This window comes from Monomorium pharaonis, chromosome 3, assembly GCF_013373865.1.
Source record: "Monomorium pharaonis isolate MP-MQ-018 chromosome 3, ASM1337386v2, whole genome shotgun sequence".
In the NCBI taxonomy this organism is placed as follows: Eukaryota; Metazoa; Arthropoda; class Insecta; order Hymenoptera; family Formicidae; genus Monomorium; species Monomorium pharaonis.
This window is the reverse complement of record NC_050469.1, coordinates 3468355-3485545: the sequence shown is the minus strand read 5'-3', so window position 1 is coordinate 3485545 and position 17191 is coordinate 3468355. Positions and strand designations below refer to the sequence as shown.

The 17191-nt window shown below is 28.8% G+C and overlaps 2 protein-coding genes and 1 long non-coding RNA gene across 8 annotated transcripts in view; all 3 read right to left on the bottom strand.

Annotated features, from left to right (window-relative positions):
* Positions 1–1968: 1968 nt before the first annotated feature.
* Positions 1969–4294, bottom strand: LOC105837298 (protein lethal(2)essential for life-like). Its single transcript, XM_012681934.3, has 2 exons — positions 4138–4294; positions 1969–2694 (listed from the first exon to the last, which is right to left on the bottom strand). Exon 2 carries the CDS (start codon positions 2686–2688, stop codon positions 2176–2178), a length of 513 nt encoding a protein of 170 aa, XP_012537388.1. The 5' UTR covers positions 2689–2694; positions 4138–4294; the 3' UTR covers positions 1969–2175.
* Positions 4138–17191, bottom strand: part of LOC105837297 (D-2-hydroxyglutarate dehydrogenase, mitochondrial) — a 23917-nt gene continuing 10863 nt past the window's right edge. For 3 of the 6 annotated variants that reach the window (XM_028194546.2, XM_012681931.3, XM_036284846.1), the window contains exons 2-8: positions 10123–10418; positions 8957–9154; positions 8323–8516; positions 7691–7859; positions 6719–7017; positions 6057–6225; positions 5702–5970 (exon numbers count right to left, since the gene is read on the bottom strand). In XM_028194546.2, the coding sequence (XP_028050347.1) occupies positions 5702–5970; positions 6057–6225; positions 6719–7017; positions 7691–7859; positions 8323–8516; positions 8957–9154; positions 10123–10390 (1566 nt within the window). In that variant the 5' untranslated portion in view covers positions 10391–10418. Of the gene's footprint in view, positions 4463–5047; positions 5971–6056; positions 6226–6718; positions 7018–7690; positions 7860–8322; positions 8517–8956; positions 9155–10122; positions 10419–17191 lie in introns of those variants that run through there. The other 3 variants (XR_004962713.1, XR_004962712.1, XM_036284845.1) reach the window with 2 other exon arrangements.
* LOC118644932 lies at positions 10984–15695 on the bottom strand. The gene is made up of 2 exons (XR_004962716.1): positions 13872–15695; positions 10984–13801 (listed from the first exon to the last, which is right to left on the bottom strand). It is a non-coding gene; the product is annotated as an uncharacterized LOC118644932 (long non-coding RNA).

Here is a 17191-nt window from a genome sequence, read left to right as displayed (position 1 = left end):
TCACGCCTTTGCGTCATATTTGACAAACACGCATAATTTGTGTCTAATGGATAATTTAATAATGATTTGAAATATTTATTGCGGTTTATCTATTTTTATGCTTAATATATTTTTATGGGGAGTATTATATGAATATTTAGCAAAAATAATAAAATTTTTTTAAATATAATAGCATCAACACTTCCAAAATTATTTTGGAAAAGAAGTATTTGTGCCAAATTTGCAACTGTAGTATACAAGTTGAATATACAGCAATTTTGTTAAAATTATACAAAATCACATATTTATAAATCTTTATTTAAAGATATCAAGATTAAATCACTTCTATTAATAAAGAAACATTACCAGAAACGTTTTACAATTACGTAATTCCAAAAATTTATAAGAATTATATATAAATATTAGAGATAAAAGAAGTATTCGACAATAATAACATACAAAATTAAGTTGATATTAGAACTTTATTAAAGAAAATATTATTAAAGAAATAATATTAACAAAATATTAAGCTTATTAGAAAGCTAGTAAAATTACAAGTGACTACGCAAAAAGTATCGCAAAATTAAAATCATTTTATTAACACTAAATATGTAGAATATGCATACATACATACATATATATATATATATATATATATATATATATATATATATATTTATATATATATATGCATCGTCATACATGAACACAATTGCAATCGTCTAACTGTCGAAATACAAATACGAAGTACGTTACATAATATCTCACCTATAACTCTAACTTACTTCCTGGCTAGTGACGAGTAATTAATACAGCGTGATTTACCTATATCGTTCATACATATTTTATGCAACTCGCATTCCTTGCCAAAAAGAGTTATTACGTAAACAATATACCTATACCTATAAGTATGAACTCTAGATCGAATTGTCAAGCTAATGTTAATACGAATAAATTAAGTGGACGATTACATAAGAGCGACAAGCTCTACGGAACACGGGCAGCAGCAGTTGTTACATTTTAATAGCGAGTCACAGCGGCATGAATAGTTCGAAACCCAATCGCCGAGACGAACTCGAATGATGTAATATCCAACAGCGTCGTAAAGCTTTATAACAGTACTACTGTCCGCCAACACTTATGGGTTTCTTTTAAAACTACGTGAAAAAAAATTAATACAAGTCGCGACTGTACATATATATATCCATGTTTTTGTACAATTTTCTACAATTATAGGTAATTACATATATTGAAGTCACTCAACACAAAAGGAATGAGTCACGCCAATTATCAAATCGATGTCTATTAAATTTCCGCTCTTAAAAAAAATTTATACAATCGCACATCTCTATTTTGAACATAATAGAATGCAAATTTAATGCTGTAGCCTCTCTTTATTAATCTTAAACTGGCTCAAACAATGATTGTGACTCGTCCTTGCTACATATATGTGTGTGTATATATATCCACATACACACACATATTTATATGTATATATGTATATGTATGTATTAAAACCCTATAAACGCATAATATTATTTAATATATTAAGTGCATTCTTAGAATATTAAATGTACACTTAATATTCTAAGAATATACTTTAAATATTACTTAATATTAAATGATATGCGCTTATAAGGAAAATACCCAGACAAATACGTATCGATATATGGTTTTAATCGGTGTTGTACATAACAATAGACGTTTGCGGGGAAGTCGAACGCCGAACAACGCGAACCGGTCATTTGAAATTCGTTACAGAGATATCTGAAGATCGCATCCAAAACTCTGATCGCCGATCATCCTAAAAAAAGTGTTCAATTTTACAACTATATGATAAAGTATTTGATTTTTATCTCCGTTTTTTAAATGTTTCAATTTTAAACGGTGCCGTTTCGATTTAAAACATTTAAAACGTCTTTAATAAATAACACAGAAATAAAACAGTTTTGCGTTTTAAAATTGAACACGGTTTCTTTTTTAAGTGTATACCTTTCTTCTTGCTAGCTCTAACTTGTTGTTTCCTCGTAAATTGTAAAACCAATTTGTGCTATTACAGCCAATGACGCTCTAAAAACTTGGTTGATTTTAAAGGTGACCAAGGACAACTATAAAAAGGATAATTAGAATATTTCGACGGGACTAATCTGTCAAATGTTGGACCGCTTTCGCGTTATCCGGAAACATCCCAGCGCGTTATATGGCTTTGATGGCCGGACGGTAGGTTCGTCGAATTGGCACGATTCGCTCGCCCGGTGCCGGCAGTGCCAGTCTGGGCGCCGTGATGGTCAAAAAACCGTCGGACGACAGACTGGGTTTCACGTGGCCGATGTCGTAGCCCGCGGGCAGCTGGTAGCGACGCATAAACTCTCGCGAGACGTAGCCATGTCCATCCTTTATGTCGTCATGCTTGGCCTCGATGGTGATGTATTTGTCGTCGGTGCGCACGATGATCTCGTTCGGCGCGAACTGTTGCACATCCACGATCACCTGGTACTTGTCCTCGTCGTGTTCGACCGTTGCCCAGGTAGTTGGAGGCCACGTATCAAACACGCTCCAAGGTCGATACCTGTTGCGCAGCACCTTTCGTGGCAACCGCCACAGGTCGTCGTCCAGGCTCAATTTTCGGAAGTGTTCCTCGATCTCACGGTGATAGCGGTCTATGTCGTCCCACCAGTTGCGGAACAAGCTTCTCGGTACTAATGCCATGTTTTTCTGCAGGCAAACAGAAACATATGTAAGATTATTTGCCTATAAATTTATCTTTGTATTACTCATGATTAATTGTCACTTTTATTATAGAACTTTCATTAAAGAGCTTTTGAATGAAGGAGTACAAAAGAAAGGATTGGCAATAATCGAACATAAATAAACAAATCTTAATGTAATATAATAAATAATAAATATAATAAGAAGAAGAATATAAATCGTATAAAATTGTATAAAGTATTTATTTAAAGAAACTCTTCAAAGAGCTTAAATTTTAGAAAACAACATTTAACAATTTCTGTATTTTTCTATCTTAATATCGCAGCTTTTTACTATACAATTTCGTACAATAGATATTTAAATTAAAAAATAGAAAGACAGAAAGAGATATTTATTGCTCTATCCTTTAATATAGTATACAGAACAAATCATTTATCTTAGTAATATTTTCACTTGCAAATGAAAATTGTAAAGTCATCACACAACAAGACAACGAAATTGCAATAAAAAAATATTAACTAAATAAATTAAATTAAAATGTTAAAAAAACGGGTTCATCTTGATACAGACTTTCTCTAGCGAAAATGACGAACAATTGATGACTTAACAAGATAACTATACTTTAAAAACTTATCCTTTAAAAACTGACGCCTTGTAAAACAATCTCAGCAATAATAAACATGAGCTAGATAGATCAAACGGGAATGTTAATTAAAAAAGCTGTTCTCATATATGTAATAAACAAACAAAACAATTATAACAATTTAACTTTTTTTACATAAAAATTATTGGTATGAGAAATATAATATGCATAAAAATCACTAAGAAAAGTTAATTTTTTATAGTTTTAATTCTAGCAAATTATCATATAAAATCTTATTATTATTTATTTGTTATAATTTTAAACATAAAAAACAAAAAACACAACAATTAAATTAATCTACGTAATTGTTTCACAATCAGCTATTTATATCTTTCATGTTTAAAATTTAAAAGTTATTATTCAAAGTTATTAAAGTATTGTAAAAATCTGAATGATAATTACAATTAAAATATTAGCTAGATTAGTTAGATCAGACTCGAATTTTAAATAAAACTTTGTTCATATATGTAATAAGTAAATAAAATAATTGTAGCCATTTAATTTCTTTTATATAAGAATTAATTTTGTACAAAAATCCGAACAAGATAATATATATATAAAATTTCAAGATATTTAAAGGTGCTCAAAATGCTTCAAAAAATTTATAAATTCTTTCTCTTTAATTACAACTTTAATCGTAACAAATTAATTTTTTACATTTAAAACTTCGTCATTATTAAATTGTTATAATTTTAAATGCAAACACAGCAAAAGACACACGATAATTCAATTAATTTGTTATTATTGAACAATCGGTAATTCACGCGTGATACGTAAATTCATAAAAGGCAAATCACAATACGTACCTCACTGCCTTCGAAAATTAATTTCGAAAGTTCGGAAATTCGTCAATACTCGATTATCGTTGAATGTTCGATTCGCGAAATTATTCGTTGTGCTGCACAATATGAGTTTCGCTACAGGACTCGCTTCCTCCCAGACGTCCAGCCGCGAATTCACTTTGCGATTAACTGCGCAACTGGTGCTATTGCGCCGATTTATATTCAGTTTACCGCCTTTTCGAGATCGTTCGATAGTACAGCGCATGCGCATGATTATCTCGCGATATCTCGCAAGATGTCTCGTTGGTTCCAGAATCGTTCGCCTAAATAGATATCTTTCTCGAAAGTTCTGGAACAAACGTTTGCAATATAGAAATTGTTCTCACAAAATTGAAATATAATTTATTCTTACGAACAAAAATGACACGTTAATTATGCGTAAAATAATAAATAAATACGAGATTTAATAAGAGCTTTAATCCTAATTGGTATTCGATATTCTTCGAAATTCTTGTAATCGAGTTTATAAGTAATGTATTTTTGCTTAAGATTAATGTAATTTAATAATTTTCAAAATCTAAGGATTAAAATTATATAACTTAAAATTATATAATTCTGTAAAAAATATTTTTAAAACAATTTTATAATAAACAAAATTTTTCTCAATGCTTTCTTTCAATAGAAATTTAGCGCATAATTGAAAAAATATCCAAATCCAATAAACTTATAAATATCAATTATAATTCATTAAATAATATTTAAACATTTTAATTCATATTATGTATGCATATATATAATCAGCCACATATTCAAAATCAAAATTATTAAATAAAACATTACTGTTATATTAATAAACTTATTAAACTGCTTATCATATTAATGTAAAAAACCTATTATAATAGTATAATATAAAGAGAATTAAAAAATACAACAATGAAAAAAATAAAGTCTTTATTAAAAGCTTTTTGTTCATTATATCACCGTTTTTTTAAACATAAAATTCTATAAATGTTTTATTTAATTCTAAGCATGGCTACATTAAATGCAAGCAAGTGTGTATGTGTGCAACAAAATATTTTACAGTCATTTGATTAGATCCCTGTCGCTTGCTTTACAGTTTCCTTTTTATACATCAGGTACATGTTGTACGTTATATTGGTGTGTGTATATATTTCAAAATTAGATGATTATAAATATCTACAATATTATATTTGCAAACACAAATGTTTTCTTGTAGCTGTTACCAATCACGCCACGTATCTATTTCGAGTGAGGCGTTAGTCATCGAAACGTTTTATAGGCTTTTATCGACAGGTGGAAAACAGCCAAAAGAGAAGCATATAAAACATTGCATATGAAATCAATGCATATGTAACACAACGCCAAACACTATCGAATTGATGGCACATTATACATGAATACTTTTCTACATACAAATACATTTTCTTAAACATTTTTTAAAGACAATCATTTTGATTATTTTCGTATTACTTACTCGATCTTCTATCTATAATCCTTTACTCGATTTTGTTCAAGTGGCACATTAAATGGCACATTTCATTTTTGATAGAAATTATTTTTACAATAATCATGACGCTTGTACAATTGGTTTTAAAACTTTATATGGATTCAGAATGCCATTCGGATCCATCATTTTCTTCAAATCGTACATCATTTTGATCTCGGAAGAGCTCTTGCTCAGATAAAGATATTTAGTCTTTTTAAAACCGATACCGTGTTCGGCACTAATGCTACCCTGGCGTTGCGACACATACTCAAAAATAAATGGCTCCAATTGCGCAGCTACGTCCTCATAATACTCCGGTATAGAGACTTGTACATGAATATTTCCGTCACCTTGAAGATAAAAAAGGGAAATTATTCGCGAATATTAAACGTACTTTTAAACATATGCATAATTCTTATTTATATAAAAATCATACCTAAATGGCCGTAACCGCTAATCCTAACAATACGTGGATCGCGTAGTCTCTTGCGGAGCACCTCGACAACTTCATAAAAGGATAACAGAGGTAAAGAGATGTCGTATTTGAAGACATATCCGTCACGTAAGACACCTTCGCTAATTCTTTCTCGAAGGGCCCATATATTCTGCAAATTAAATTTTCATTGTGAGAATGTGAGTTGAAAGATATTCTTGAAAGTTTTAAATATATTTAACGATAGATAGCAATAAGATCCAAATATATTGTACCTATATTCGTTAACAATTGTAGGTATCTTGCTAAAATATTCATTATTTGTTATACTTGATTTATATAAAACAGCCAAAATTTAAAAAAAAGTAATTTCTTATTAATTTATAAATAAAATAACATCTCAAAATTGTATTTGTGTTATCTCAAAAAGATGTGTCACGGTACTCTCTAATCTTCCTTTATCTAATCTGATAAATGATTTCTTCTAATTGTTTTATTAAACGTTTAGTTCTATTTAAATTGAATTTGTTATTTGTAGGTGCGCAAGTAAATAATATATTTTATAACTGATCTTACGTAGAATTTGAGTTAAGTCGTAACAATACAGATGTGACAGACAATATAAATAAGATATAAATATTATAAATAATGTTTCAATTATATACATTAAGTTTTGTTGTTTCGTTTGTCAACGTGCCATCTTCAATTATGTCATCATTGATCGCTTTTTCTACAAACGAGGATAATTTCTCTTCGTCATGAGCCAAATGACTACCGGATGTTTCAATAATCATATAAAACTCATGACCATCTTCACGACTTGTCAACGGATTCTTCAAACCCAGATTATTAATAGAGACGTCCATAGACAATCGGTCCATCATCTCACAGGAGGACAGAATCTCACCTAGTTGACGTTTCGCTAAATGAGATATTTGCAATACTTTATCAAAGCTTTCCAATCCTGCAAAAGTTTAAATTAATGTTATAAAAAAGTTATAATTATCGTACAAAAATTCATTTTTATATTTTAAGTTTAGAATAGTAAAGTTTTTTAGCAAAATTAAATTTGTGTATATGTGTGTAGTTTAATTGAGATTAAATCTTATACATACAGAAAAAATGTATTTTTAGTGAAATTAAATTATTTCTTAGAAAAAAATATTTCTTAATAGTAAAATTATTTCTCTTCAAAAAGCAATTTATTTAAAAATGGTTTTCAAAAACTTTAAAACACCAAACTATTCAAAAAATTATTTTTTTTATTATGACACATCTAGAAAAAAATGTTTTTTATATAAATTTAGTCTAAAGGGAAATATTTAATTATTTATCATTTTTAGATTCTTAAGTAGTTAAATATACTTTTAATAAAATCACTGTTTAAGGAAGAAATAATAATTTGTTTGCTTCAGAAAGATATTTTCTTCTATAATAAAATTTTGTTCACAAATTATTTATTTCAAAGCTAGTCTTTCGTTGCTACTAGAAAAAATGTACTATCATAAGTAATTATTCTTTTAATTAAGAAATCATATTAAGAAAAACTAATTACTTAAAATAATTAGTATATTTTTTCCATGTACTAATTGCACATTTTTATATTTTTATACTTTATATTTGCATTACGCACATACCTAGAAATGCGATGTTAACAGCCTTTGGTAACGGTGGACACTGAATAACTACCTTGGTTACAATCCCTAACGTGCCTTCTGAGCCTATAAAAAGATGTTTCAAGTGATATCCAGTATTGTTCTTCTTAAGTGTATTCATCGCGTTCATAATGTCGCCGTTTGCCTTTACCTATATAAAGACAATCATTATATGTATATATTTATATATATATAATATTATATATATATGTATATATTATATGTACATATTAATTACATATTATTTTCAATTATATTATACTACAAAAAAAAGTTTCAAGACAAAATTTTAATTTTTCTAAATTTAAAACAACTAAATTTTATTTTTAAACTTTTAATAATAACAATTTCCAAAATAATATAAAAGTAATTAATTAAAAACAAGATAAAAATAATTATAATTAATTTATAAAAATTTTATACATACAAGATTAAATAAAAGCATAACAAAAATATTAATAAATAATTATACATAATTATTTATACTTATAACACTATCGCATTTAAATTATATAATTATATATATACATATATATAAACGTATATAAATTATATCATATATTATATATATAATTTCCTCTACAGTAACTTCAGCAATTTATATGTAGACTTACTGCTTCGATTCCTAAAACGTTTCCATGAAGATTACCGTAACGCAGAAGTCGCAATCCCCCAGCATTTGTGGATACGCAACCGCCAATCATACAACTACCTTTTGCTCCAAGGTCCAAAGGCATCATCAACTCGACGGTAGCCAAATGATTCTCCAAGTCCTGTAAAACGCAGCCAGCCTCGCATGTCAGTACACCTAACACCAAGTGTTTACGTTTTTTAATATAATAGCAGCACAAGAAAGAAACGAATCATTATGCAGTTTATAATATCCTTTCAATTATCTGACATTTCAAGAAATTCTATCTCAATGCTATTTGTTTGCATTATTCACTGAAATTTTTCAAAAGACACATCATTATTAAAAAAAAAAAGAAAAAAGGCTAAATTTAATTTTGTTTAATTTAATTACTTTACTAATTGGAAGAGCCCCTACTGCAAATTAAATTATATTCTCTAATGTATAAATTAAATTAAAATTTTCTGTAAATATTTAAATAGAAAATTTAAATAGTGACAAAATTTGACAGCTATCACAATGTAAATAACAATTTTTTTACCATCTTTTCTAATAGACCTTCAAAAAATAATCAAATACATCTTCGAGTCAATGTCATAATTGCACTTATCACCTACCTGCCAATTCATTTGTATCCAGAATTTTATTCATGAGTTGCATGGAGATGACGATTTCGTCAAACACCGGGTTGCTCCCGCCAACAAGACCGGTGTTACCACTTTGCGGGCAAACTGCTAATCGTTTCTCATTACAGTATTTTAATATGGCCGATACCTCCTCGGTACATTTCGGTTTCAATACTAGTTGACTCATACCTACAATATATAGTTAATTATATGACTTAAAAATGTAAAAAAAATTTTTCGACTTTTTTTTATTCTGAGAAATATTAATAATGTATTTTTTTCTTTTTATTCGAACTATTGTATAGTTATGGCTGCATTCTAATCTCTATTTGTTATATACTTCAGAGTTTGGAAATAGATTTTTATGTACGTTAAAAATAGCATCCTCTGCAAGAAATTTACTTTATTTTATTTTGGAACAAAGTAAATTCCTTAAATTATAATTTCATATTTAGGGTTTCAAAGTTTTATTTCCCCAATGACATTCGCAAGTGATCCATAACACAAGCCCTGAACGCAAGCAATATAACTTTACACGTCACACGTATATACACATTACGTCAAATATTAAATTCAGTCACCGTTATTTAATAGTTATATTCAAGCCTTTCAAGTTACACTAGAGTTAAAAAATTAATAAGATAAATAAATCTTTCGGCTACTTAATTGCAATATTGAAATGCAACTTTTATAACAACACAAAACAAACACTAATGATCAGTGACCATGTTATAATCTCTAAACAGTAAGAAGTGTAAAGAAGTAATTTGAACGGTTATCCCCAGAATTCAACATAAAATACAAGATGAATTCCATAACTACCTTCTCTAATTATTTTTCAATTTTTCTTATTACTTTACATGTATACAAATCGAAATTACACAAGAGAGAGAAAATATACATGGGCATATTTTATATACAATAATTTATATCTATATATAATTTACATATTTATTTTAATTAAATGGATATGACTCTTTTTGCTGAGATACATTTCAATTTATTTAAATTTTACTTAAATTGACATCATATTTTATCTTCATCATAGCAAGAATTTTTTAAGAAAAAAAATTATTTTTTACATATATTTTATTTAAAAAATTGTAAAATTGAAAATTCTTTCTTATATGTCTCTCACATTTATTCCTTGTACTTACCTCTAATAGTCTTTGGAAAATCGATGTTATAACTCTCGCATTCATCTGGATCTGTGATGAGATGATTGGAGCCGAGCAACGAATCGAAGAAGCGAACGTCTGCGTCCGTGACCGTGGCATAGGGTCCGCGTCGCATTTTGTACCTGATCGATGTTAATTCAGGTTTTGCACCACTGGTCGAATAGTAACGACCGGTGGTTTTTCCCAAATATCGTACAGCAGCCTTGTTACACTGCTGGAACAGAATGCTCATCAGCGCACCTCGCATCCTTATTTTTTCTCAGAATAAATTAGTTCTGAAAAAAATACCGATATTAGAAATAAATAAATATGGCTTTATAAGTCAAGCTAAAATTTTAATCTTAGCTTATACATATTATGGCATTAATTGGAATAATGACAAACATTCCACTTATATTATTAATGTCAAAATACAACAAAACAAAATTGTATATCAGTTAAAGAAGCATATGCTACTAATCAAAGTAACATTGTGAATTTTTTGTGGAAAAAAGATAAAAGATAAAAAAGTTATGTTTATTCCATTGTAAAAAATATACTTTTCTCTACTTGACATTTAAATTTTATTGAATATTATTTTATTAAAAAATAATATAAAATGATATATTGCTATTCAAGTTTATAAACCACTCTGTGTCTTTTCGATCAGCTGCCATATTGTTCAAATGTATTAAAAAACGGCTATGTCAAGCACTAGAAATCACTCAAAAAATTGTAGCAGTATTATTAATCTATGAATTTTAGAGAGCAGTATTTAAAAATTTAACAAGATGCAAATCTGAAAATAATTTTGTCAGACTATCAAAATAATTATATAGAATTCAAGCTAAAATGTTAAAATTTTTTGTAATATTATTCATCATGCATTATTCATCATTCATTATCTTTTATAATTATTTCTGTGGTTTAATGAATAGGTATACTACTGTTCTAGATTTATCCTTTTACATCGCTGTTAGAATTGCAATTTTTAATATATACAAAAGTTTTATCGTATGTAACCATGTGTGTAAAATGTTGTAATTAACAATTTACTTTCTTTCTTGTAATGCATGAGATGTATCAATTTTATGCTATTTAATTAATCAAGAAAAAGGAACAAAAAATACATTCGATAAAATTTGCCGTAAATAAAAAATATAAATATTTTAAATAAATTTAAAAATAATGTTTCTTTTATATATTATAACTGTTTCAATTTTTGTACCCTTAGAAAATTAGCGCCATCATCACCTCATACCGTATTTATAAATCGCTTAGTGTGTTTATATATGCCGCCTCCGCACACAGTGTATATAAGGCATGTTCCGAAATGTACTAACAATACTAAAAATCTATGATTCATGTTGTGCAGTAGACTTTCAGTACTGTAAGTACATTTCAAACACACCTACATTCATCTTAATTTGCTTATAGCATAATTTATCGACAATAAGGCCTGTGCCACACGCTTTCTGTAAGACGTAACAGTAAGGTTTCGACGCGTTGAATTGGATGACCGTAACCATAACCGGCTAAATCGAATACGTGATTTGTCGAAACCTTACTGTTACGTCTTATGGAAAGTGTGTGCCATAGGCCTAAATCATAACTTGCAGATTAAAACTAGTGCCATCTTCAGGTCATTTAGCAACTTCGATGAATCTTTACTCAAGTTTATTATCGACACTCTCGTATAAGAATAATTCATTCCCTCAAGATCAAATAAGGAAATAAAAATGAATTATTTGCTCTATAAACAATCTTTATCACTAAATTTTGCCCTTGTTATCTTCTCTTTTTCTTTTCTCAATCACTGACTATATATGTATTTTTTATTAAGCACAGAAAATTTAAAAACATATAGTATAGATGCAAAGAACAGGTCTACGATCTAATAGATCATAAAAAAGCTTATAAATACTATTGACTTCCGCCATTTTTAACCAATAAACTGAATAAGATTAAGATACCCAGATAAAACACAGAAGACATAAGACTAGTATTCAATATTCATAATCAAATCTTATTTCAAGACTATCTTTCTAGTAATGTTTTAAGATGCTAACACGGCTCTGTGATCGGTTCATGACATCTTAAGATAGAGTACTAAAGACCTAAATATAAGACTCGACTATGAATATCGGCTATAATGATGTCACAATGATGTCATTTGCGACTTGACATCACGATGATGTCATAAGATCATCTTTTATGTACTTATGTAAATGACAAATACAATCATAATAACATCATTGTGATGTTGTGACTGTGTTCTACGTGGGTATGTATAGCGTAATGTATGACAATTAAAAATAATTTATACTATTTCTTTACTCTATTTTCTCTACCATCAAATCACTATAATTTCTTTTATTATATTTGTCTTTTCCAAATATCAACTACAATTCATTTTTTTATGTAAAAAGATTATGCTATATGTAACATAATATGCACCAAATACTAATTAATTAACATCTATACCTAAAAAATTTTAAATTTATGCTTTATTTTATATTTAAATTTTATAACTTGACACAAGATTTACATATCTAACGATATACGATGAGCGTATGCAAGAGGTAACAGGAAGAGGTATTTATCTTTCTTCAAATTTTAGCTTGAAAAAAGTTAATTATGCATACGATTTTTACAACAAAAAGTTAAATTCTTGTTGGCCAATGTATGCTTTTCTAGACAAAATAAAAAAAATTAAAAAAGAGAATTTAAAAAATTGGATCAAAGATTGAAGAGAAGAAGCTTTACTTCCCCTCTCCTTCTCCATTGAAATCATGGGTACGTTAATGGTAATATATCAATATAAACTATGTTCCGAAATTCATTACTAGTATTAAAAATTTATAATTTAAGTTACAGTCTTAAAAACTAGAAAGGCGCAAACTTTACCCCCCTCCCCTCAACTATGCTGCTTCACATTAATCTCACATTAAAAACGACAAACCCAAACTTACATGGGACGTTGTATGCGTGACATAACGGCTTAACCAACCAATCAGGAAGAAGGAATAACACAACCAATCAGGAAGTAGAAACGAGTTTGCACCTCTCTGGTTTTTAGGACTCTTCTGTAGGACTTTTCTTTTAGGACTCTTCTGAATCTACATAACGTAAACTGTAGATTTTCAGTACTGGCAGTATATCGAAATTTGGCCTTAGAGCTGGTTGTTCCAACTTCTTGGTAAACTTACCTATCAGATAAGCATGTATCTTCTATATTCATTTCATTTCTTAAATAAATAAAGACAGACATACATTTATCTGATAGGTAAATTTACTGAGAAGTTAGAACAAGCAATCCTTAATGTGATAAATTGAATCACGTATTTAATACTTAATATAAAAGTTATTTAGAAAGATGGAAGATTTTTCTCAAATTTTGGTTTTGTTATTATCACAGTGGAATTTTTTTAAAACGATAGAAAATTTAGAGAAATTGTTAAGGTTGAAAAAAGTTATATATTTAAAGAATTATTGTATTGATGTATAAAATACATAATTTTTTATTATATTTATTATAAATATGTATCTAAAACTTGACAACATTGTTTAAAACTTAAGAAGGGATTTAAACAAGTTTCAATTATGAATGCAAAAGGAATTTCGAAAGCCTCGTTTGCGTTGCTTCGTGAAATGTCACCACAAGTATATGTAAGATGACCTAGAAGAAAATAAAGAAGAAACTTCTATTTATTGTAGGTTCAAAGATATAAAAATGGAGATAACATTACATAAAGATCGTCGTTTATCTTGGGTTAGACTTTTCTTTTCAGTTTTTAAAAGGTCCATCTTCCGTTTCATGGAGATTTGGAATTTTTGTGACGTATAATATTATATATGTACGTGAAGGAAAAAAGACATGGCTTGAAAGAAATTATCCATAACGATTCAGGTTTTATCTCCCTTAATTTATTTGTGATAATCAGACAATCCTATATAATTGTTCGCTAGAGTGATTATCCTAAATACAGATTCAAATTCTTCTCGTTTCAAATCGCTTCGTGACTGTCGTTACGATAACCTATTGTGGCATATGACAAACGGGACGCAATGTACGAATGCATACAGCGGATTGTAAAACGACGTCTGTCGCAACAATATCAGACGAGCATTAACGCCGCTATCCGTTCCAGTGTTACAGTGATTAAGGCGTGGCTATCTTAGTGTGCCTATTTATAGCTGGACGTGCATGCGGCGGTGCGCCTTTCACGCGCGCGATTGTGCAGAAAATACGATTTGTCATGTCTGCAATTGATATACAACCATCCCGCGATCGGCGTAATGGCGCGTCGAAGAGGCAACCGCCGATTTTCACAACCAAACAATCAAATTTATCATTTGCGAGAAAAATCACCATCCATGAACCAGAAACTTATTTGCCAGACACCTGTCACCTGCATGTCTTCTGAAGATTATCACGAAATTGCAAGCTCTAGTTTCACAAATAATTTCCCCCCTAAAAAAGTTCATCCCAGTAATAATTTCCTTTGGAATTCTTTGAAAGTCTTTCTTTAAAAAAGTATTTACGTTCCAAAAAAAAACCTTTTCAAGAATATTTTAAGAAAAAAGCAATTAAAGTAATTAAGATGCAAAGAAGAAATTATAGAAATATTTATGGATTTTTGTAGATTATGATGATATTTTTTATTATATATGACAATAACTATCCAACGGATTATGTATAGATGACTTCAAATTAGAGGGACTGTAAATCCTCTTTATGGAAGTGATTGAGAGCTACTGATTAATTTATATAAAAACAATTTTAAAAGTCTCAATATGAACATATTTCTACAAAAGTTGCATCTCAATTGCTTCAATAATTTTAACAAAAATTGCATTAAAGTAGGTCTTTTTTAGACCCAGAAAAGTAGAATATCTCTTTAAGTGAACAATAAACTTCCTAATAGAGATAAATCTAGTCGATTTAATTTATAATCCAGTGGCTGGCTAGTTCTAATTACATTGAGATTAACTCATCACTAATTAATTATTAGTTGTACATTTAAACCGACTAGATACTATTAAAGATCATCAAATAGACAATTTTCATCGCAAGCTGTATTTAGAAACATCACCCCAGATTTCAGACTTTCCAGTATTCCCAGATATCATTTTATCCTTGTTTAACATTCGATGAACAACAAAGATAAAGTGATACCTAAGGGGCACCCGGGTGATCTTTTTGAACGCAGCCCCGGGGGGCCCCGGGAGGCCCGGTGGTAATTGAAGAGCGATGACATTATCGACTATAAATAAAAATTTACAATTGTAACACAAATATTTAAATAATACATTATTAAATTCATGACTATTTATTATATAAATGATTTGTAAATACGTATGCATACTTATAATGCTATAATATCATATATATTGCTGCAAAATTATAATTTCTTTTGTGCAGTTGTCATCTCTATAAATAAGTAAACTTGGATAATAACGTTAAAATTATAGTTTTAAATAGAAATCGAATATTATTGAGTCCTAGATGTATATTTATAAGTATATCTATAAACATCAGGATAATAATAAATCATAGAATTAGTACTATGTTACACTGAGAAAAAAATGTTAATTTGACTAAATTTTCAACTGAATTAAATTTTGTCTATTTAAGTATTTATATATTTTAATTAATTATATAAATACTTAAATTAAAATTTGTGTATGTAAGTTAAATGTATAAATTCTTGAACTGACAAAATTTTAATTTAGTCGGAAAATTTTGTCATATTAACAATTTTTTTTCTCAGTGTATCAATGTTTTTTTCTTAATCACTATTTTAATAGTGACGCAAACTTCTGTATAACGGATAGCGGTCTTTAATAGTATCTCATCGATGATATTTATAATCAGTTTTTAGAACTGTTATCTAGTTAATATAACTGTTTTCTAGTCACTATATACAGAAAAAATGATAACAGATAACGCTACTTTTTTAAAAATATATAAACCAACTGCCTAGCTATTAGCACTTTGGATTGATTATCTTATTAACTGAGATTCTTATTTAAAAAAAATTTTAATGACTGAAAATCTATAATACGCAATAAATGTAATGTAAACTATAAATTTTGAGTACCAATAATATATCTCGAAATACAAGTACATACTGATGAACAAAATAATAAAATATAATAAGATATAAATAATTCGGATTAGATAGCTATTAGAAGTGAGCATTACATTATTAAATAGTACTATGTAAGAGAACTTTTTATCCCACAACATACAGACATGAGATTTAATTTTTTACTAAGGTGAAAAATGCAATTTGACAAATGTGCAAATGTCAACCAATTTTTTAAATCTTTGTATTGACACCAAAATACGGCTCATTCTATCGTTACAAATATATTTTTAAAAAACTTTTCCGAATTAATTTGATATGATCAAACTTCTGATCATCGTTCATAATATTCTCAACATAATTTATCATTATAGCTTATTTCAAAAATATGAAGAGATAAAGCTGCAACTTCTGCATTTTTTCTCGAATTTCAAATTTCAGACATACAAGAAAGCAACCTAATACCTCATGCAGGATAATATCTTAATTTTTGATCTTCTGTTGACAAGATAATAATCGTATCTCCTCTTCGCTTCGTAACACGAAACTATTTTTATTAAAACTGTTACGCGATTCAAACCGTGACTACAAATTTAACGCCTTTTATCCGTGACGGTGTTGTGTATAATATGAGGTCAATGTCGTGACATTTCGCAAATACTGTGAAATGGCGAATTCGAGCTGCCCTAGTTTCGAAACGGAGGATCAAATGACAAAAATTAACGCGGCGGTTTCTTTTAAATATTCCGCTGAAAGTGAAAGCTTTTGAAAGAAGTGTCGCAGAAGCATCATTACGTTTCGCCCTTTCAATATGCTCTTCGTACATGCAATATAATTCTATCTGTAGAAACGATTCGAGATTTTCCGTTTGCACTGATAAATTACGGGTAATCAGATAAAAAAGAAGCGTGACAAAAACGCACGCTAAAACCGATTTCTCCGTGTGCGAAGAAAATCCAAGTAAGAGGGCGAACGAA